The following is a 22,771-nucleotide window of genomic DNA, read 5'->3' on the forward strand; positions in this document are numbered from 1 at the left end:
TTTCTCTCGTACAGAGTACATTGAACCAAACCCAACTGCCGATCAGGGTAAGTTTAATGACCGTTCTAACATTTTTCAAGACTCAATTATATGCAATTGTTTCATGTGTTTAAAGTCTGCTAGCTACTAACGTTTGTAATTCGTATGTTTTCATTTGTTCATTTCGAATCAGTTTGTTGTAAACTCAGTTTTGATGTGTTATATATACTTGTTGTCATTTGTGTATCTCTTAAAATTTGTGTATAAGTTGTCCTTTTACTTCTATATAATTGTTCTTTATTATTGTTCTTTTATTTTTTCACTAGTCCTCATTGGAAGTCAGCATTTATGACTGAGAGAGCCAATCCAGTATAAATATGAATAAATGAAAAAGTCTGCTCGGTCCGTGTATTTGCCTGCCAGAAACATTCTTAAAGACTGCTTTCTTTAAAGTTGTGACAAATACAATGGAAAAGTACTTGAACGTTAATATGCAATAACAGCCAGTACGATGAATACATTAATCAACATATTTCGATTTCAGGATGGGAACTGGTCTTTAAAGCTGTGCCTGGCGTTGGTGGCAGTGTGTTTGATCTTTGGAACGACAACAATGGTGGAAGAAACCAAGACAATATCCAAGCTAAGCAATTAAATGCAAATTATAGGGATCATTACAAGAGCCCGAAAGTTGATTCATGGAGTACTCTTGGCGTCAGAGAGGTATGGGCTGGTGTATGAAGTTAATCATTATGCTTGCCGTTTACAAAATTAAAACGCTTGTCTTATCGCTAGACCACTTGTTATACAGTCCTTTACATTATTTACACCATTCCCGCACACAAACCAATATACAATGGTTATAGGAAGTCATTCGCAAGTGAATATGAACAGATAATTCGCCTTCACAAAGGTAACCAATAAAACATCGTCCTTTCTTGAATTGTGAGTATCTTCATAAACATTCAGTGTACTGAGGATGCAGATACGCATGTCTCTTACGCTTGGGGTGAGTTTTTGCGAAAAGTTTATGCGTTGAATATGGCGTATTAATATAATCTCTGAAGAATTACGGCTACATCAGAGCATTGAGTAAATTGTTGAAATTTCAATAAGGAGAGGCGATCACAAAATGAACGGGCTCGGCCAAAGCCACAGTTTTGTTATTGGGGATATCTCGTTAAGAACATTGACAGGGAAACTGCATAAGCGTCCAGCGGCGCCAATGTTTTAGGAGATCGTTTTCGTGTCCAATTGCATATTGTGACTCCTTATCCACAAATCACTGTGTTCAAGGAAATATTAACAAAGGAGAAAAGTGCCTATTACATCTCAGTTGCATTTCTTTGACCTTTGTACCCCAATTTCAAAGTTTTAATCTGAAATAAAATCATACACGATAGTATAAAGTGTTCGTACTGCCCTCCCTAACTTTCCAGGTGAAATTGTCCGTTTACGAAGATGGAGAAGAGAAGATGTATATGATATTTGACGGTCGTGGTATTGATAAAAATAATTGGCTGAGCAAAGAGCGATTGATTTCGACACCCTATCTTGATCTACTGGATGCTGATGTACCGAAGAATTACTTCTCTCTGAGTGGGTAAGTCTACATCCGTAAGTAAACGTTATTTCAAGGAAATGAGTGCATTGACAAGATGGGGAGTATACCTCAGACACTTCTACGAAATCGACAACATTATATATCTAATATCTTAGATACATATAACGTAATAGAGTGAAGTAATACCATTGAAAGCCATAATAGTCAGTGTTGACTTACTGTTCAATATCGTCCGGTTTTAAAAGTATGTAAAGAGTTTGTAGATTTATAGTATAATAGAGATAATGTAATATACTGTATTGTTCTATTATACAGGTTACGGTCGTAGACCAGTCTTGTCGAGCAGCACTGGCCCATGCCTTGTAAACCTGTCAGGTCGTCGAAACTATCTCTAATATTCAAATGCTTCGATTGGCCATAATACAATATGTATTGGTATATTGGTACATGGTATCGCCAACTTTGATTATGGGGGGTGAGATGGATATTCGCGCATGCTTTCTGCAGATTTTCAGTCACCTAGCGAAGACGTCACAGTCAAAACCTCTCGGCTAAATCCCGTAAAAGCATTCACTATTTCTTTTTTTCAATTAATATTCCAGAGATGCAAAGTATTCACGGCGCTTCTTCATCCATAGTGTATATGGCGGATGTCCAAATGATGTCGGTTGGTTTGTGGTCGTAGATCCAGGTCGTCGCGTGGATTGCGGATGGAGTTTCTCTGCAGTGAGACCATTCTTCCTATACAGTAAGATAGCACAAAGGGCTAACTATATCACTGGTAAGGTTTTCTCTTTGTCTTTCATATCATTATAGAGACCGTGTTTTTTTGTGTTCAAGTATTATCTGGCAGACTATCACATCCACTGTTTGGTTATAAAAAATTCCCTCTTTTAGAACCTTAGCCTTTAGTAAGTTATGTAGATAGGCCTAATCATGTTGCTTGATTTTTGAATTAAATATTATGCAACACATTTGTGAATGAAATGAGACTTCTGGGTTTTTTTTAAGGTAGTATGCGCCTCGAAAGTGAAAGACTCAAACTTTTGCTAAAACTTTTCTAGATGAAACTTCTAACCATTATCTTACCAAATCAACAATAAAAGTCAGGGGTCACCGTGCAAAGTTTGGCACTAACAATACAAATTATTCAACATTTTTCGACATTTGAATTTCAAATTGTAGCCATCCCTGTGTTAACTCTTTGGGTCAGTGTAAAATTTTCGATTTTCGAAAAATTAGACTGTGAATGTGTTTCTTTTCTCCAAGAGCTTTAGAATGAGCCCCAACAAGTGGTAGATCAGAAAAGATTTGTAGAATTTTGGAGTCCGAATATCTGTCCCCAAGACGCGTTCTACCTTAAACACGAAGACGAAAGAATAAACACGAATGAATTATTTATGCACCAACATAATGGCGTCGACATTTTCTCGAAGGAAAACCCTTTAGCGTTAACTGTAGCATGTAGCATTTACTCATATCTTCAAATTCTCGTGACTTGTCTCCAGATAATGTGAGTATTGCCATATCTAATACGAGTTGAAACTGCCGGACTTGCATAGTTCAACTTGTATCGTCCATCTATATTGCAGTCGGTTGAACATTACAAGTTTGGACATTAGAAACGGAATGACGAATGTATCGGTCACGGCAGGTAATCGTTGTAGTTTCTAACATGATGTGTCACATGGCATCATGCGGCAGCGCCCTCTACGGCAATTACCCTCGTACATCCTTCTGTCTTCGTCTTATGAAACACGAAGTGGGTTTTTCGTTAGATTTTCTAACGATGTGCTCTATCGTTGTTTGCATAATCTATAATCTCATATTTCAGATTCCGTTGGTCGTGCAGACTTCATGGCAATACACATCAAGACATACTAGCAAGATCAAGATCTCCGTGACCATGTAATACTCGGCCGCAATGGCGCCCTTTAAAAATCAACTATGTTTTGACATTATAGAACAACCATCGTTGGAAGCGGGAAACATTAGTATTCATATATGTTAATGCGTATTGTTTGTGCATGCTTATTTAATGATAATGACGCGTAGTCAAACGTACATCATTCATGACTAATCTTACACCATATTTTGAAGGACATCATTCACTTAACATTTGTTCAATTAGCTAATCAAGACAGTATGACGATAGAAACGCTTTACAAACATTTTAATTAATTTGATATAATGACACTGTCTTGAACCTAAGCCAGACGTCAATCAGTTGAGACAAGTATTTTTATACTTGTCTTCAATCTTTATGGTATGTAAAACTTCCAACAGCCCGAGAAGAATTATCCATTACCTTAGAGATTTACAGAAAAAAGTAATGTGCGTTTGAAATTTGAATTTTAAGTGTAATATGTTATGTCATGCAAAGTTTTGTGCTCTCTCTCTCAAATAAATAAATAAATATCCTACAGTAATTGTACACAGTAATTATACGACTACGGTGGCATTGCTCTAACGCCAGGAAGAATAAATTCATTTTTTCGTCCGTATTGCCGCTTCAACGTGAGCTGATTTTGGATAATTGTTCTTTGAAATTGCGGCAAATACATACTTTTGCTTTGCAACTTTTAGGGAACTTTATCGTGCATATTTTTAGTTTTCTTTGTTTGTTTTGTATGGGTTTTTGTTGTTTTTTTTTGTCCTTTGGATTATGTTGACATGCTCAGAATAAATTCTGTCAACACTGCCTTTATATGTGCTATGGTGGGCAGTTGGTAAAATCTACACTCCAAGTAATCAGTAACAATGTAAGAGGTCGCAGATTTTGCGGGTTCGTTAAAAATAAGAAAGTAAAAAATCACTCGCTACAGTGTCCGAGAAATAATAATATTTTTTCGCTCTGGCCTAACCGATATCATCTTCATCGTACCTTTGCATGGTAAGAGAAAGTGTAATACAGGACACAATGTTTCACCATAGATGACATTGTGAAACTCCGCACTATTTCAGCTTCCTAGTCTCGCAAGCTGAGATTTTTATTTTATAATTAAATTACTTTAATTCAATAGAGATGAGTCTGGGTTACAAAATTATTGCAATTTACATCAAAGCTCTCATAAAGGACATTATACAAACAGAAGACAAACTAATAAAATGCAAAAGAATAAACATAATCACTGCAAAAACAGTGAGTACATATTCAAACAATCCAAAGCCAGATTTGTTGAAATAACTCATGTGACAAAGAAAAACTAATTAATGCAGTAAAGAAGCTTCATTCATATATTTGTTGCGAAGAAAATCTACATAACTGAGTCTTTCTGGCAAACTCCAGATGTTTTTTATAGATAGAGTTATATCATTCTAAATGATAGTTGCACGATAAATAAATGACCAACTTCCTAGTCTCGTAAGCTAGGTTTTACTGGTAGTTCGATTGAGTGCATGACCTTTGGTGGGTAGAACATAGAATGTTACTATGAAATTGATATTTTTGTGACATATTTTACTCGTGTATAAGAAGAGTGGTCTATGTTTGACCTTGCACTTGAGAGCGAGTCTTGCGAAATCGATAAAAACTAACGATGTTTCGGAGAATGTTGCATTTCGATAGTCTCCTGTAATTTAGTTCCGAAAAATGAACCTTCGTCGTTAGATACGGTTCGTGTCTGTGATTTGTAAATGTATGAGTGGGGTGAACGCGATGATTTGTGTTCTGTTTTCATGTGAAACGCGTGAGCTTTTTGACTGCGATTACACATATTTTATAGTCGTTTACAATCCCGATGGTCGGTAAACCTCAGTAGCCAGAGGTTTTTCCAGTGTGTCAGTCCCATTAACATCAAGAAACTTACAGATTAGAACACGTTTTGTACCCTTGCATTTTTAGTTTAGAATAAAGTATGCATTTAAAATGTTTTTGTTATCTCTCTCTCTCTCTCTCTCTCTCTCTCTCTCTCTCTCTCTCTCTCTCTCTCTCTCTCTCTCTCTCTCTCTCTCTCTCTCTTCTCTCTCTCTCCCACTAATCCCACGCACACATATGCACAGTGTCACACAGGAACAAATGTTCATTCAAAAGTCAGGGCAGTTTTATTTTGAGGGGGTTTGAAATTATAGCAGGTCAGAAGGGATATTTGAACGCGTTTAGAGTTTGTTAGGGAGATATTTGAAAAAATCAGATAAATTCTTCGGGATTCTTCGAACCCCCCCCCCCTCCCCATCTCCACCTCCAGAGGTGTTTGTGAATGCAGGCTTAAAGTACATTTGAATTTCCCTTGATGTGGGACAATACGTTTTGCCCATTGTTCTGTTAGATTAACAGCACCTTTGACATTGTGGGCTATGCCATACTTGCAATACTCTTGATTACTAATGTGATATACATGTAGCACTATTTCCGCGTTTCAGATTACACTTCCTGTAAATTGAAACAACTCTGGTCCCATCACTGTATCACTTTCTCACACACTTCCGTATATAATTATCTGCCTGCCAGATCAGAAAAAAAAGGACTCCGGAATATTTATGTCAAGTTTATCGAAAAGTATCATGCTTACGCGTGATGTTAATACAACCCCCATATGACATTTTTCCTTCAGTGTGAAAGGGAATACTGCGGAGCTCTTCTTCATCACACTGTTACTGTGGGTTCATTTACTGAATTGTTGAAACTGTTTTGAAATCCTTTTACCGGACCAAAGATCTGGTTCCTGTGGATTTGGCACGACCTGTGCACAAGTTGCAAAACAAGCCAACCCAGATGCATGGGTCCGATGTAAGCTTGTTTGGCAAATGAGCATTGGTTCCATAAATATAGAAAATGGGCTTTTGGGACAGATATTGGCTGCAAAATGACTGCGAATTAAATTGCCAGTGTTAACAGTTAATTCGTGATTGAAAGAAGAGACTTATGAATGGTAAGAGTCTTCCTATGATGGGATCATTTTTCCAACCAATCAGAATGAATACACAAATAAAAAAAAAGCAGAGACCCTGGAGCTCGATGGCCAATGACTGAACTTATATTGTACGCATGTCCATGTAACTTATTTGTTCGCTGTCACTATTGTGCTTTGTTCAGACCCATCATCTGACTGTCTTGCCGCAGCGACGTTCCCAAGCATCGAAGGAAAAATGGCGATGGTTGCACAAATTATTGTCACGATTCTCGCTATGTCCCAGGTTTGCTTAGTAATTGGACAAGTTGAATTCACGTGCAAGCCCAAGGTATGGATCTATTACAGTATTCCTTTGTTTTACTAGTCCTGCAGGGTTTCCATTAGACTCTCCACAGTCGCTGTGCCTTGTTTTGTGCTCGCCGCGATGGGTCTGCATTCGAAGGCTGTGCAGCTGTGAGCACGCGCTGCCAGACACAGCGACTGTCCGTTCTTGCAAGGATATGAATATTCATAAGGGTAGTGACGTCAAAAGAAACACCTATCTAACTGGGCGGAGAGAATATATATACTAGTAGCTGGTAGACCTATATACGCGGTATGTTTTTATTTTTCATTTTTCATTTTATTTGGCTATGCTACCTGTCATTTTTGTTTTGATTAACGGATGTGTGGAGTTCTATAAAGTACCCGGATCAGGCAGAAATCCGACCGGTCGCTTGCAAGAACGTCCAGACCCTGGGATTCGCGTCGCGTCTCTGAAGGGCGCGCGCATGTTCCAACAGGGAAGAACGCGAATCGCAGGGTCTCTGCCAGACTATGTTTCCATGTTCCCATGTCCTTTTCCGTGACTTCCTTGTGCAGCCCATGTATCGAGTGGTAATATAAATCTGTCTGTCTGTCTGCCTGCCTGTCTGTGTCTGTCTGTCTTCTCTCTCTCTCTCCTCTCTCTCTCTCTCTCTCTCTCTCTCTCTCTCTCTCTCACATACACACACACACACACACACAAACAAACAAACACACACATAAGAATGAGTGTCTCCTTGTGAGTATTTAATAGGTTATTGTAATGATTTGTCAGGAAATCAGTGGGCTAATGAGAAGTGTTGATTTTAGTGAATATGAAGGATATCTTATGGATGTACTGAATTTAGACTCAATTTAGTTTGTAAGCAAGTCGATTGACTCAACTGATCAAAAAGATGGTAACTCCGCACGTGGATATTTTCCTAGATAACAATTTTTTCAATACTTTTTATCATTGTCCGGTCCACACGGCTTGGTTAGAGCGCCGTTGTTTTGCCTAAAGAAACACCTTGGCTAGCGAAGTTTGGCTTCAATTGAGTGTGTCGCTAATGATATACAGTAATGCCTCAAATTAAATCATGAGGATTAAGCCAGCAGTTGGCTTGGCAACACAGCCTGGTTGAAATGAATTTTTCGCCTTGAGGGAATTCTATTATTACTGTGGGTCTATTGAAGCATTATAAAGGACTAATTTTGAACAAAAAGCCCAACAAAAGTAAAGTTCAACTAAAAAAGTGTTCGCAGTTTCTGTATAGACACACATCAAACACAGGTAAATTCTCCCATTGGTAAAGATTAACACAAATCATATGCAATTTTCCAACCACTTCGTACGTCCATACGTCCATGATAAAATTAGGGTAGTAAAAACACGGCAATCTACATTACAGTGACCCTCTTGTTCAATGCAGAGCCGTCACAACGTAGATGAGGGCTTTGAAATATAAAACCCGGAAATAAGGCTGTCTGTGTGTTTGGGTTAAGTTTCCATCATCATAACAGCCATCGAGAGTTCATCAGAGAGACAAGCGGATGACGGAGACAGTACCCAATGCTCTTTCCAGCCACACCGATCAGATTCGTTCTTGTGGTATTCATGTGAGTCGAAGTCACTGTGTGTACTTGCAAGAGTGTATGGCAGCGTGTTTAAGGACAGTCGTTTTACAACCAAAGCGAACAGCCGAATACGCTGCAGAATGTGTGACACCATACACAATTACAGGTCTTTAGGTCGACCGTTTACACTTGCATGTTCTTCACACATGTTTTCTTCTATAGTACACACAGAATTTGTTGATAAACCAGATATTAAAGTTGCCGACTCGCAATTTGCACTTAAGTGACATCGCATTTGTCTCATAGCCCATCCAGCCAGAACCAGTTTCTGAGTTTGGGGCACCTTAAGGTTAATTGGAAAGTTTCATTGGCAACACATGTTAGAGTCACATACGGGCATTGTCGCCTTGGTTGATGTAGAAGTTGAAAGTGGTGCAAATTTTAATATCGGAATTGAAGAAAAAGCTATATTAAACTTCAAGAGATTTTGGATGAAATTTAAAGAAAGTTGGTGGAAAGTTGCAAAATGATATCACTAACCTTATGAATAAATGCTATTGAGAATGTAGTTTTAGCAACAAGTGTAGCAATTTCAAAATGAATTAAAAACTTTTTGATCACTTGACAACTCCCAGTCTCCTTCGGGACGTCGGGACGAAACTATCTTGAGTAATTCTGAACTCTGCACCTGTTAATTGCAGTGAAGTTCTACAGCAAGTGAAAGGAGAGCAGATTTCTTGTGCGCATTTTAACATACCGAACGCGACGTCGGCACGTGGTTGGTTGGGTCGACGGTATGTCCAAGTTTGACTTAAAGTACCGGGTATGCTTGCTTGCCGATAAGAAGTTTTCGGGCGTAGGAAACTGTACATCAACAAATTATCACCCGCCTCTGAATTGTAAGTTTCATGGAGGATAATTACATCAATGGTGTCCAAACTAGCGCGAGAACGACCGTTTTTTGCGATAGAAGGACACGGTAAAAGCCTTGCATGACGCAGACACAATAGCTGTTGACACGAACAATGCTTGTTATTCGAATGGCATATGTTGCCTAGGCACTGCAGCCCGATTTAACATCAGTAGTCTAATAATGGTTGTTATCTAATGTAGCCTTCGCAGATTCTCGTTTAGGGACCGTTCAATTTTACGGCCTAGGGGGGGGGGGCGGCAAATCTTGTCGCCGGTGTTCAAAAAAATATAGACCCACCTGCATTTTTCGTGAAAAAAGATGACCCCCTTTTGTCAGACGAAAAATTCGATGCCCCCCCCCCCCCCCCCCCCCACGGCTGAAAAATAACAAAAACCCATATGTCAAATTTACCCGCACGGTTTGGATTTGAACTCCGGTACGCGGCGCACTTTATTCGTGTAGCAGAGATGCCAGTGCACAAACTTCTCAGCCACATCCATGCAAACGTCTGTTAATTAGGACAACTGTAAGACAATTTTTAACTTCATTTCCATAGACAAGTTATGTCCATGGACATTGTATAAGTAAACTTTAATAGAGTGGTTCGCCAAAGGCAACCCTCCGGTTAAGAGGGTCATGGGCCGTTACGTAAAGTCAACTATATTCTTGGCCCGCCGGTAAAGAGGGTCGATCATGGCCATTGCATGTAGTTAACCTATTTGAAGTGGGCCGCCAAAAGCATCTGCCCTTTAAGAGGGTCATGGGCCATTACATAAAGTCAATTTATTATAGTGGGCCGGCGAAGGCGGCCGGCCTGTAAAGAGGGTCAATCATGGCCATGGCATAAATTGAACTTTATTGTAGGGATTATGTTTTTGAAAATGTGGTGACTCCCCCTTTCTACCAGTGAAAAAGCGATGATCCCCCGCTTCACGGATTCCAAAATTACGATGACCCTCCCTGGATTATATCTGCAATATTTCACATTTCAAGTCCCTGGCTCACACATTTACTTCAAATATTTGTTTCTTCTTATTCAGGTGTGGACGTTAAGCGAACAATCTGAAAGTCAAGGTAACGTTGTACAGAAAGATAACATTGACGCAACGTATGTTTTACTATGAATCGATGTAATCGTTCATCATTCTGTAATTAAAGGTATACAGTCACCTGTAATCTAAATATGCCCATATATGGTCAAAGGGGCGTTCCTTTGTATTCAAAATGCCCGTGTGAGGGCGCTGTTTTTTTAAAAAGCGGCCACCCGCTTAAAATCTGTGATTGGTTAGATTTTCTCTTCCCATGGTAACTGTGGCAAAATTGGAACAGGTGACAGTATACCTTCAATTGTTACAGGGGGTTTCGCCTGTGATATCTCCCATAAGGGTTTTGCAAAAACGTTAAAAGTGATACTTCATCACTGTGCATGCTTAGGTGTGAATGAAACAATTTGAGTATTCACTAAACAGGGGTAAACTTAAATGCATACTTTCCATCTAACGAGCTGTGCCAAAATTCATACGAAATAAAACTTGCGAAAGTTGTATGAAGATAATATGAGGTCATCCAAAGTGGCAGAGGGTGGTCACGTAGATAATTAAGGTAGTTCGAGCTTGCAAGCTTGCTCGAAATTTCCTCAGGCAGACTTTAAACCATTATCTTACAAAATCAAGAATATCGGGGTCGTCATGCAACTTTTGGAACTAAAGAAACACGTTACCCAATATTAAACGATATTTGAAATTCAAAATGGCTGTCATCTCTATGTTTTCTTATTTGGGGAATATAGAATTCCCGAATTTCACAAAACTAAACCGATGAAAATTGTATTAGTCCCATAAGCTTGAAAATGAGCGACACAAGTGGTCGGCCCAAAAAAAATATTGTAAAAGTTTGAGTCTGAATATCTCTCCCCAAGGCGTATTCTACTTTAAGGGCGGAGTAAACGTATATGTGTAAACATTCCATTATTTGTCGAAGTTTATACGTTTGGCACTGTCATTGATAAGCGGCAACGCTTACTCTTAGGCGTAAGAAGTGCATTAAAGGTATACTGTCACCTGTTCCAAATTTTACCACAGTTACCATGGAAAGAGAAAATCTAACCAATCACAGATTTTAAGCGGGTGGCCGCTTTTTAAAAACAGCGTCCTCACATGGGCATTTTGAATACCAAGGAACATCCCTTTCACCATTTATGGGTATATTTAGATTACAGATGACTGTATACCTTTAAAACTGATATATTTCAGAATCAGCCAAAAACGATTGGAAAGTGGTTTTCAAGGCCATGAGTGGCATTGGTGGAAATTTGTATGCAATTTATACATCGAACAAACCAATGAACCAAGACAGACCCGAGGCGAGAGAATTAAATGACAAGTTCAAGGGTCATTACAAGAGTTACCTGATGGACCACTGGGAAGCACTGGGTGTTTCAGAGGTATGGCAGAGCTTGATTTACATCCGTGTACCATTATTATCAAGAAAACATACGGTTATCAGACAGAAGCTCGTCGCAAGGTCATCCCTACGATTAATGGACGAAAACAATTTGTCATTATAATTAACTTCTTCCTCAGCTACTCGATTGATTTAATCTGCAAACTAATAATTCGACTCTCCTGTTGACCAGCAATTTGTCTTTCTCTCTACTAGCAAAGGCATACACCTGTCTAACGTCTGTTTCTAAAATCCCATATAGGTGAAAATAGCAATGTTTAGAGAAGGGGTGGAGAAAGTGAGTATGGTCTTTAATGGTATAGGCTCGACAAAGATGGACTGGTTCACCAAAGAGCGACTGAAATCTTCTCCATGGCAAGATTTGATGGACTCTTTTCCGCAACAAGGCATCAATTACTTCTCCATATCGGGGTAGGCGCATTCAACCAATCTTACCATTACTATTTAGTTGCTCTGATGTTTATTACTATTACCTACTTTCACTTACATACTTACTCAATATTTGCGCTCTAACTCACTCACTTACTCACTTTTTTACATATTTACGTAATTACCTGCCTACCCATTCTTTGTCACACAACTTAAACCTTACTCACTCACTTACTTACTTACTTACTTACTTACTTACTTACTTACTTACTTACTTACTTACTTACTTACTTACTTACTTACTTACTTACTTACTTACTTACTTACTTACTTACTTACTTACTTACTTACTTACTTACTTACTTACTTACCTACCTACCTACCTACCTACCTACCTACCTACCTACCTACCTACCTACCTACCTACCTACCTACTTACTTACTTACTTACTTACTTACTATACTTACTTACTTACTCGCTGATCTCTCTACTCGCCAATGAACTTAGTGAAAGATTTCATTTCATACTCATGAAATAATCTATATAAGCGCGAACGGTCTACTTTCGATCAGAAAATCAAAATGGGTTAATAGAGTGTTTTAAGCATGACATATAAAACGTTGATTGCCATCATTTTCATACTTCAAAATCAGGTAACATGTTTGTTGCAGGAGTTTTTCCCGTTTAGCATTTTTTCCATTGTACACTGTTATGTTATGTAATTAATTTGCTAAAACTTGACAACTGTATAGATTTTTCATACTGAATGTAACGTACTTGACAGATTATAAAGATGATTTTCATGTATTTTTATTTCAAGCCATGCAGACATTAATCGGCGCTTTTTTGTCAACAATCATTATGATGGTTGTCCCAACGATTTTGGTTGGATGGTTGTTGTCGATGATGGTAACAATGTGTGTCCATGGAGCACTGTGTCTGAGAAGCCGTTTTTCATGTACAGTCCTCATTCAAATAAGGTTAACTGGGATGAAGGTATGCTACTAAGTTTGTCATTTGCATATCACGCTTTCACATCCGGGACACTTGGGCAATCCACGAATATGAATACAGCATTTGCTATGAGAAATCATCAGGATGAAGGAAAATTACGTTGTAAGCAAATTGTGCACTTGATAACTGTTACGTGTATGTACCAGTTGTGCTTACCACTAAAATAACAGGTGAACTGATTAGCAGGGGATATTATGGAAGCGAAATTGTCTAAAGTCAGATAAACTCAGAAATGCATTGGACACTCGGTAGGGTGTCCAAAATTTCCCAGAAATATCTGCCTTAGATTGCACGCCCAGTAAACGTGTAGTTCAGTTCTTCGCACGAATGACGGCAAAAGCTGGTAATTGTCCTCTCAAATCCAATCATGCTGAGGGCAGAAGTAGCGGGAAAAGTTAAACTCAAATAGACTAATTTCTCAGTAGCAACGCTGGTGACATTAGGGAGCGTTCAGTCATTATTGCCGGAGGTGGCAAATTCTTTTGCTGACCCCCCCCCCTTCTAAGATGACAAAAATTTCATGACCCCCCCCCCCCCATCGCTTGAGTGAAGTTGCACATACAAACACCACAGGGGGAGGGCATAATAGAATCAAAAAAGAAGATTCTCAGATTTTTTTAAATAACTCTTCTTACAGGCTCACAAGTTGTTAATGTTCAAATTTCCCCTTCTGACTTGCTATAATTTTGAAATTACCCCTCAAAGGGATTGGACAGAAATTACAGGTGGATCGCATTATATTTTTGCGCAAGCGTGTGGGTACAAAATTTTGATATTTTGATTTAATTGATAATCATCTGTTGAAAATGTTGATTCACTATACATTGTAGTCTATGAGAAAACTATGTAATACTTTTTCAATACTAAACTATATCTATGCATTTATAGATATTTGATAATTGACCTAATTGTACTTAAATGGAATAGGGTTGTTACAACTGGTCACCATGTGGACAAAAATTTTACTTTAGAATTTCACCAACAATGTTCATCCACTATACATGGGAGTCTATGATAAAATTGTGAATATTTTTTTTCCCAATGAAAAACTTGCTATACTTGTGCATATACAGATGTTCAATAATAAGTATAATTTTATTTGATTAGAATATGTTGGTGCATATTATATGTACAAGAAATCTGATTTTGGAATTTCACTGAAAATGTTCATCCACTATATAAGGGAGTCTACGAGGAAACTATGAGCAATTTTTTTCCAATACAAAAATAGGTAAACCTGTGTATTTATGTACTCTCGATTATTAATATTAATGTACTTGATTAGACTAAGGTGGTAACAAATGGATTTGTTCACCAGAAATGTTGATTCACTATTCATTGGAGTCTATGAGAAAACTATGAATAATTTTTTAACATTGCTAAACTAAATTAATTTGTGCTTTTATAGGTGTTTGATAGTTGATACAAATGTTCTTGATTCAAATAGGGTATTTGCAAGTTCAGATGCTGACAACAAGTATGATATTGGAATTTCACCTAAAAGTATTATTTCACTTTTCATGGTACTCTTAGTCTACAGGTAACTGTTAAATAATTTTCCTGACAAAACTTGCTATATCTCTAATATAGGAAATTAATCATTGCCCTCAGTGAGCTTGATTTACAACCAGACAAGCCTCAGAATTGCCAAGTCAAGATGTTCATGTGACAGATAATTATACTTTAGTTCAGATTTAGTTAACTGACTTCAGAGAATGAAATCATGCAGCGAATCATTTTTATCTCCCAGAATATTTCTGAACACTGAAACTGCTTTTTGACGGGATGGATACTTATGAAAATTAAGTGACCCCCCTCTCTGAGCTGTTTGAAAAATACATGAACCCCCTTTGCAGTTTTCAAATTTAAGGTAAACCCCCTGGATTTTGCCGGCCCACCCCCAGCCGTAATAATGAACACTCCCTTAGGTCCGCGAACACAGATGAGGTTTAGTTAGTGGAGCGGCTTTTGGGAACCATGAAACAATCCAGGTCCACCGCTGTACGCAAATGTCGAGGGGGGAAACGATGTACCAGAGAACGTCTATATGGCGTAACTACCAACCATCTAATGGTTACAATTTCAGAAAAGCAGTTTTCTAGATTTGTAGAAATTCCAAATTTATGATCAATGCACAATGATGTGGTTCTTCTCTTGCAGGACAGATAGCGGATGTCATGGCTATCTTCATCAAGCATAAATTTCGTGAGTTCGTTGGTTTCTTTTGTTTTTATTGGTATTTCAAGTTTTAGTTCATGGATATGCCTGAGATACCACTTTAAATTGACTGCAGTTGTGTGTCTGTGTGTGTGCGTGTGTGTCTAAAAAGTCGTTTCTAAACAACGAGCAAAAACTGTCTTACAAGCAATTACTCAATATACATCGCCTGAAGCTGACAAAATTCCTCAAAATATTTTTGAAAGAAACAGTTTGCTACAATTGTTCCAATATCATAAGACAAGCTAAGTGCCAGAATTTTTCTCTTCTCTCGCGCAGAGTACATCGAGCCTCAACCTATTGCCGAACTGGGTAAGTTTAGTATACCCCGACCATCCATTCTTCATGACTCGCTCATATGCAATTGTTGTGGCATATGAAATTCTATCGATGATTTTAAATGTTCATATTAAGTATGTGAATAATTCTATTTCTCTTCGAGACATCCACAAAGTCACTGTCTGCACAGAGGTCTGTTGTTAATTTAAAGGCGGAGCCTCCCTTTAAAAGCGCGCCAAGGTATGGCGGCGTTCATTGTGTAAGTGGACACAAACAGCCAACACGCGGGCACACACTCCAGAAAATGCCACTTTTTAGTTTTCCCGGCCGTAAAAACACAGACAGACTGCCAAGCGGTCAGCGTGAAGTTGCTGCCGATTGAACTCTGTGGTTATATTCAAAGTCTGACGCGACTGGGAAGACAATTTTTTAGGAAATTCGAGCGTTTGTACTGGGGAATCAATGACTGTTGGCTATTTGAACCGACCGTCAATCAAAAGCTTGCATAAACTCTGTTACAGGATTAGCAAAATGTGACAAAAGGTTGAGATCAGTTTGTGTAATTAATTATAGAAATCAAACATCATACTGGCCATGTATTTGACTGGGAGGAGAACTCCACTAATGCGAGAACCTGGGATTGAAAAGTGCGGCTCTAAGCAAATTATACAGTGTCGTGGACTTTGGAACCAAAGTCAAATCCATAACGCTCAGTTACAAGTACAACAATGAAAGTTGTGATGATGGGACGGGAGAATGGAGAGAGAGAGAGAGAGAGAGAGAGAGAGAGAGAGAGAGAGAGAGAGAGAGAGAGAGAGAGAGAGAGAGAGGGGGCAGAAGGGAGAGAGGAGACAGAGTCAATCGAAAAGACAGGCGAACATGCAGACAGACAGACAGACAGACAGACAGACGGACAGACAGTCAGTCAGACAGACAGACAGAGAACCAGAGAGAAGGGAAGGCATTAGGATAGGTTCTATCTAATGTCAGGTTCTTGTCAGAACAGTAGACGTGTGTGGTTTGGCTTCCTTCAAACTAAGGTCAATATCAGAGATAGGTGACGGAGAACACATTATTACTTAGAATTTCAAGGAAGTCAGGGTCAATATATGGGCCGTGGTATTTGTCTTCAAGAAACGTTAACGGCTGTATTTTAAGGTCGTGATAAACAAAATGGAAAAGTTTTAAACATGAACGTGTGATTACAGGCCAGTACGATGACTACATTAATCAACCTATGACAATTTTACGACTTCAGGATGGGAACTGGTCTTTAAAGCTGTGCCTGGCGTTGGTGGCAGTGTGTTTAATCTTTGGAACAACAATGGTGGGCGAAACCAAGACAATATCCAAGCTAGACAACTGAATGCGAATTATAGAGATCATTACAAGAGCCCGAAAGTTGATACATGGAGTACTCTCGGAGTCAGAGAGGTATGGGCTTGTGTATGAAGTCAACCATTACGCTCGGTGCTTAGAAAATCAGTCTGTTTACCACTGTGGACTGAGTTTTGCGAAAGCTTATTCCGTTAAATATTCTGTATTTTTTATTTTTACATTAATCTCTGAAGAATTACGGCTAGATCTGAGAATTGAGTAAATTTCTGAAATTTCGATGAGGTGAAGCCATCGCAAAATGAAACAGGCTCGGCCAAAGCCACAGTTATGTTATTGGAGATATCTCGTCAAAAAGATTTGGATCGAAAGAGAAACTGCATAAGCGTCAAGCGGCGCCAATGTTTTAGGAGATCGTTTTCGTATCAAATTGCATAATGTGACTCCTTGACCACAAATCACAGTTATCAAGGAAATATTAACAAAGGAGAAAAGTGCATACTACATCTCAGTTGCATTTCTTTGACCTTTGAACCTCAATTTCAAAGTTTTAATCTTAAATAAAATCATACACGATAGTATAAAGTGTTCGTACTGCCCTCCCTAACTTTCCAGGTGAAATTGTCCGTTTACGAAGATGGAGAAGAGAGAATGTACCTGATATTTGACGCTCGTGGTAGTGATAAAAGTAACTGGCTGAGCAACGAGCGATTGATTTCGACACCCTATCATGATCTACTGGATGCTGATGTGGCAAAGAATTTCTTCTCTCTTAGTGGGTAAGTCTACATCCGTAACGTTCTTTTAAGGAGATGAGTGCATTGACAAGATGACAAGTACCTACCTTAGACACTTCTACGAAATCGACAACATTATATATCTAATAGCCTTATATATATATATATATATATATATATATATATATATATATATATATATATATATATATATATATATATATATATTCCAAAACTTGTTTCTATCTTCTCAGAGGGGTAAAGTGCTTCATGAAGGGATGCAGAGCAATATTACGATAAATATGAGAACACATCAAGTATGTTTGGTACATACCTGTTACTCGAGTTTCACGCATACACGCGATCGCCGGATAAGTAGATTTTATTGTATGAAATTGCTTCAGGTGCTTACATATAAGTGTCAGGTTGGGTCAAACCATTTGGTGTTGTGGGTTGGATTGAAATTTGACAAGTAAAATTTGTTTTCGTGTCGGCACTTGGAGACCAACTCCGAACGCTTGTTTAAAAGGCTAGATTTATCTGCATTGATTATGAATAGCTTCTCTGTAAGGCAAAAATGCAACCACTATTCATGGTGTCTATGATGAAATTATATGAATAGTTTTTTCCAATACAAAAATAGGTAAATCTTTGCATTTGTGTACTCTTGATTATTGATATTAATTTTCTTGATTAGACTAGAGTGGTTACAAGTCTATGGTTGTGCAACAAATTTGATTTTGGAATTTAACTGAAATGTCGATTCACTATGCATTGCGGTCTATGATGAAACTATGATTTTTTTAGCGGTCTATAATGTGCATGTATTTTGTTGGTGATTTGCTATTCAGGAAATATCTGATAATCAAAGTTTTGGCCATAAAATCAGCTTCTGTCAAAAGTGACCCTCCCCCAAGATAGGTTCATAAAACGTGACCCTCCCCCTTGAATTGTTTTCTAAAAAGTGACCCTCCCCCCAATTCCTCCAGCCTACCCCCTGTAATTACTGAAGGCTCCCTTATTTATATTTGTAAAGTTTGTCAAACCTTCTGACTACCGTTATTTAATCAGTCTGAAGATCCTTTTTATCAGCTTCTATAGTTTTTGATATTTTTATTTTGGTGTTATGCGTACTAATTAGACTTGTTCACCAACAAGTAAACTTTCCATTTCAAAATTTGATGGATACCTTGAGGGCGCCACTCACGCAGTACAGCTGTATACAGCTGTAGCATGGAAGTATAATACTTCCATGGCCGTAGCAATCGATCTTGCCAGTAAAACTTTCTCCCACCCTCAATCACATTAAAATTTGCTCAAACTAATCTAGAGACACACACACAGAATGTCTTTCAAATATGAATCACGAAGAAAGATACTTTGAAAATTAATTGCATGAGGCAGTAAGAATAAGTAGTTAGTATCGCTGCTCAAGTGCAATCACTGGACGCCATATTTGCTCTGGCCCATTCCAAATTCTGGTACAGGTGTCAAAGTCCTCACTGTGTTCGGCCTTTTTTAAATGACATTTTAAATTCAACCCAAGATTATCAAAGCTTACGGTATTAGTACGTGCCTCTATCTTCACCTACAAACTAATGTTTATCACTAACAAAATTAAGCATCTCCCTACTGATTAAATACAACTTTCCTTTACTGATATATACCTTCAACAAAATGGTACAACTCAAAACAAGGCTTGAATCTCATCAGAATATAAGTACATCAGCCAATCGGAAAACTGGACATAGGCCAATGGGAAAACTGAATATCAGCCAATCGGAAAACTGGACATAAGCCAGTGAAAAACGTCAAGCCAATTACAACATATTTCAAAATAGCCATGCATTCAGTTCAATTTTTAACGTACTATTTCAATTGTTAGCACACACACACACACACATATATATATATATATATATATATATATATATATATATATATATATATATATATATATATATATATATGTATGTATGTATGTATGTATGTATATATATATATATATATATATATATATATTTATATATTATATATATATATATATATATATATATATATATATATATATATATATATATATAATATATATATATAAAAAGTGAAGTAATACCATTAAAAGCATTAATTGCCGGTGAGTACATATTTTTCAATATCGTCCGGTTTTAAGATTCTTTAAAAAGGTTTATAGATTTATAGTAAAATATGGATAATGTAATACAATATGTTGTTCTATAAACAGGTTATACGGTTGTAGACCACTCTTGCCTTGCAGTGTTGGCTCAATCTACTGCCTTATATAATGATATCGCCAACTTTGATTGTAGGGTGAGATATGTTGTAAGATTCGCAGATGCTTTCATCAGGTTTTTTGTTTGCTTTTTCTCTCTTTTTCTTCGACTTTTGTTCGAAATATGACGCTTCATATAACATGACGGTCGGTGATCTAGCAGACACATCTCCGAAAACCAAGCTTACAACGTGAATAATAGATCATTATTCGCAACAAGTAAGTGACAAATGAGTAAATTTCGGAAATTCTCGATAGGATTCGAACTCGCAATGTACGGCACTCAATCACCTAGCGGAGACATCACAGTCAAAACCGCTCGGCTAAATCCGCATAAGTTCACTGAACTTCACGATTTCTTTTTTCAATTGTTATTTCAGGGATGCACCGCTTTCAAGGCGCTTCTTCATCAATAGTGTATACCCCGGATGTGCAAATGATGTCGGTTGGCTCGTAGTCGTCGACCCAGGTCACGTGGTCTGCCCTTGGAGTAACGATGGAGAGAGACCATACTTCCTGTACAGTAAGACAGCACAAAGGGCAAACTATAACTCGGGTAAGATTTACTCTTTGTCTTTCGTATCGTTATAGGGACAGTGTATGTTGTGACACGAGGAAGGAATTATTATCCCACCGTATTTTTTGTGGTCAAGTATTATCTGGCAGACTATCACATCCACGGTTTGGTAAAATTTGTTTTTTATTTTTTTGAGTCCTTAGCCTAAGTTATGTGGAGAATGATATTGTTTGATTTTGTAATTAAAATATTATGCAACGCGTTTATGGACGAAATGAAACAAGGCGAAAAGAATGAACACTAATGAATTAGTTATTTACTAACATAATGCCGTCGTCGACGGCGAAATTTTCTCGAAGGAAAACCCTTGTGCGTTAACCATAACATGAAGTACACATTGATAGTACATTATTAGGCAACATCTCTCACAAGAAAGAGTTTGCTAGAGTTTATTTTGATAATATTTGACTGCACAGTATGGTTTTACTCATATCTGCAAATTCTCGTAACTTGTGTCCAGATAATCTGAGTATCATATCTAAGAGGAGTTGAAACTGCCAGACTTGCACAGTACGACTTATTTCGTCTATCAATATTGCAGTCGATTTAAGGGACTGTGTCTGATTATTTAAGTTGCGCGCCGAAAAATGCAACTAAATGATGAAATTCGTGGCTGGCACGATAAATTTTAGGCAAGTACGCGCCCGTGTCGAAATTCAAAAGCACACTGACCCCCCTATTGGGCATTTCAAAAACATGGTGAACTCAATCACCAAAATCAAAAATAGGGTATCCCCATGAATCCGCCCCCAGGCCGAAGAAACTGACCAGTAAATAAACTTTGCAAGTTTGCACATTCGAATAGGAATGACGAATTTATATCGGTCATGGCACCTGATCGTTGTGGCTTCTGACAAATTGTGTGTGTTACATCATGTGACAGCGCCCTCTACGAAAAGGATGCCCGTACATGTACAAGTATGGGAAGTTGTTTCTACCTCCGACTTATAAACACGAATCAAGTTTTTGTCAGCTTTTCCTTAAAAGGTTTTCTAACGATGTGCCCTATCTTTGTTTGCATAATCTATAATCTCATATTGCAGATTCCGTTGGTCGTGCAGACTTCATGGCGATACACATCAAGACATACCAGCAAGATCAAGATCTCCGTGACTAGATATTACACAACCGCGTTGGCGCCCTGTAAAATCGACTATGTTTTGACATTATAGAACCTCCATTGCTGGAAGCGGAAAATCTTAGTATTCATATATTAAAAGTGTATTATATGCGTCTGTTTGTGCATGCATGATAATGACCCATAGGCAAAGTACATACCCATACAACTCTAATCTTACACTTTAAACTGAAGGATATAATTAACATTTATTCAATCAACTAATCAAGACAGCATGACGGTAGAACGTTTTACAGACATTTTAATTAATTTGATTGAATGACACTGTCTTGATTCTAAACGCCAGACGTAAGTCATTTTTGTACTCGTCTACACTCCCGATGGTTTATAAACTTTCAAAAGCCAGAGGTTTATCGTTATGTTATCCTAATCAGAGAACTACAGAAATAAAAATTATTATACCCTTGAAATTTTATTTTTAAGTGTAATAGAATATGACATTCAATTTTTATGTTTGTCGTTGTCTTCCTCTCTCTCTCTCTCTCTCTCTCTCTCTCTCTCTCTCTCTCTCTCTCTCTCTCTCTCTCTCTCTCTCTCTCTCTCTCATAAATATGCACTAATTATTGTACTAAGACAAAATTGACCTAAGGCAAGGAAGAAAAATCATTTGTTCCTCGATGGTCGCAAATGACGTCACTTTTCTCTCTCATTAATATTCATAAATAAATATTTGCCGCATTTCCCCATAAATGACGAAAATAAAACTGCTAGCGTTACACTGGCTTCTAAAAGTCCACCCATTAATATGAATGGTAAAGGGAAAGCGTAATACAGGGTAAAATGTTTTACAACAGATGAGATGGTCAAACTCAACATTATTTCAACCTCCTGAGTAGTCTCGTAAGGCAGGTTTTACCGGTAGTTCGATTGAGTGCGTTAACTTTGGTGGGTACAACATTCAGGAACATTGAATCTTACTATGGAATTGACCTTTTCGTAACATCTTTTACTCGTGTTCAATAACAGTAGTCTGTCTTTGACCTTGCACTTGAGAGCGAGTCTCGCCAAAGCGATAAAAACTAATTATGTTTTGAAAAAGATTGCTTTTCGATAGTCTACTATAATTAAGTTCCGAAGATTGAACGTTCGTCGTTAGACACGGTTTAAGTCTGTGATTTGTAAACGTGTGAGTGGGGTGAACGCGATGATTTGCGTTCTCAGGACAAACAGACTGTTTTCACG

The 22,771-nt window shown here is 37.9% G+C and overlaps 2 protein-coding genes across 3 annotated transcripts in view; both read left to right on the plus strand.

Annotated features, from left to right (window-relative positions):
* The window catches only part of LOC139142935 (uncharacterized), an 8,554-nt gene extending 3,162 nt beyond the window's left edge, over positions 1-5,392 (plus strand). Inside the window, exons 4-8 of the mRNA XM_070713131.1 lie at positions 15-47; positions 524-702; positions 1,419-1,582; positions 2,146-2,324; positions 3,378-5,392. Coding sequence (XP_070569232.1) covers positions 15-47; positions 524-702; positions 1,419-1,582; positions 2,146-2,324; positions 3,378-3,427 — 605 coding nt within the window. The 3' untranslated portion in view covers positions 3,428-5,392. The remainder of the gene's footprint in view (positions 1-14; positions 48-523; positions 703-1,418; positions 1,583-2,145; positions 2,325-3,377) is intronic.
* Positions 1-22,034, plus strand: part of LOC139142432 (uncharacterized) — a 32,398-nt gene extending 10,364 nt beyond the window's left edge. The window contains exons 1-11 of one of the 2 annotated variants that reach the window (XM_070712363.1): positions 6,535-6,724; positions 10,210-10,243; positions 11,422-11,612; positions 11,874-12,043; positions 12,823-12,998; positions 15,177-15,221; positions 15,513-15,545; positions 16,771-16,946; positions 17,463-17,626; positions 20,255-20,430; positions 21,495-22,034. In XM_070712363.1, coding sequence (XP_070568464.1) covers positions 6,632-6,724; positions 10,210-10,243; positions 11,422-11,612; positions 11,874-12,043; positions 12,823-12,998; positions 15,177-15,221; positions 15,513-15,545; positions 16,771-16,946; positions 17,463-17,626; positions 20,255-20,430; positions 21,495-21,568 — 1,332 coding nt within the window. In that variant the 5' untranslated portion in view covers positions 6,535-6,631 and the 3' untranslated portion in view covers positions 21,569-22,034. Of the gene's footprint in view, positions 1-6,534; positions 6,725-10,209; positions 10,244-11,421; positions 11,613-11,873; positions 12,044-12,822; positions 12,999-15,176; positions 15,222-15,512; positions 15,546-16,770; positions 16,947-17,462; positions 17,627-20,254; positions 20,431-21,494 lie in introns of those variants that run through there. The other variant, XM_070712362.1, reaches the window with a different exon arrangement.
* The last annotated feature ends 737 nt before the right edge of the window (positions 22,035-22,771 follow it).

This window comes from Ptychodera flava, chromosome 10 (assembly GCF_041260155.1).
Source record: "Ptychodera flava strain L36383 chromosome 10, AS_Pfla_20210202, whole genome shotgun sequence".
Taxonomy (NCBI): domain Eukaryota; kingdom Metazoa; phylum Hemichordata; class Enteropneusta; family Ptychoderidae; genus Ptychodera; species Ptychodera flava.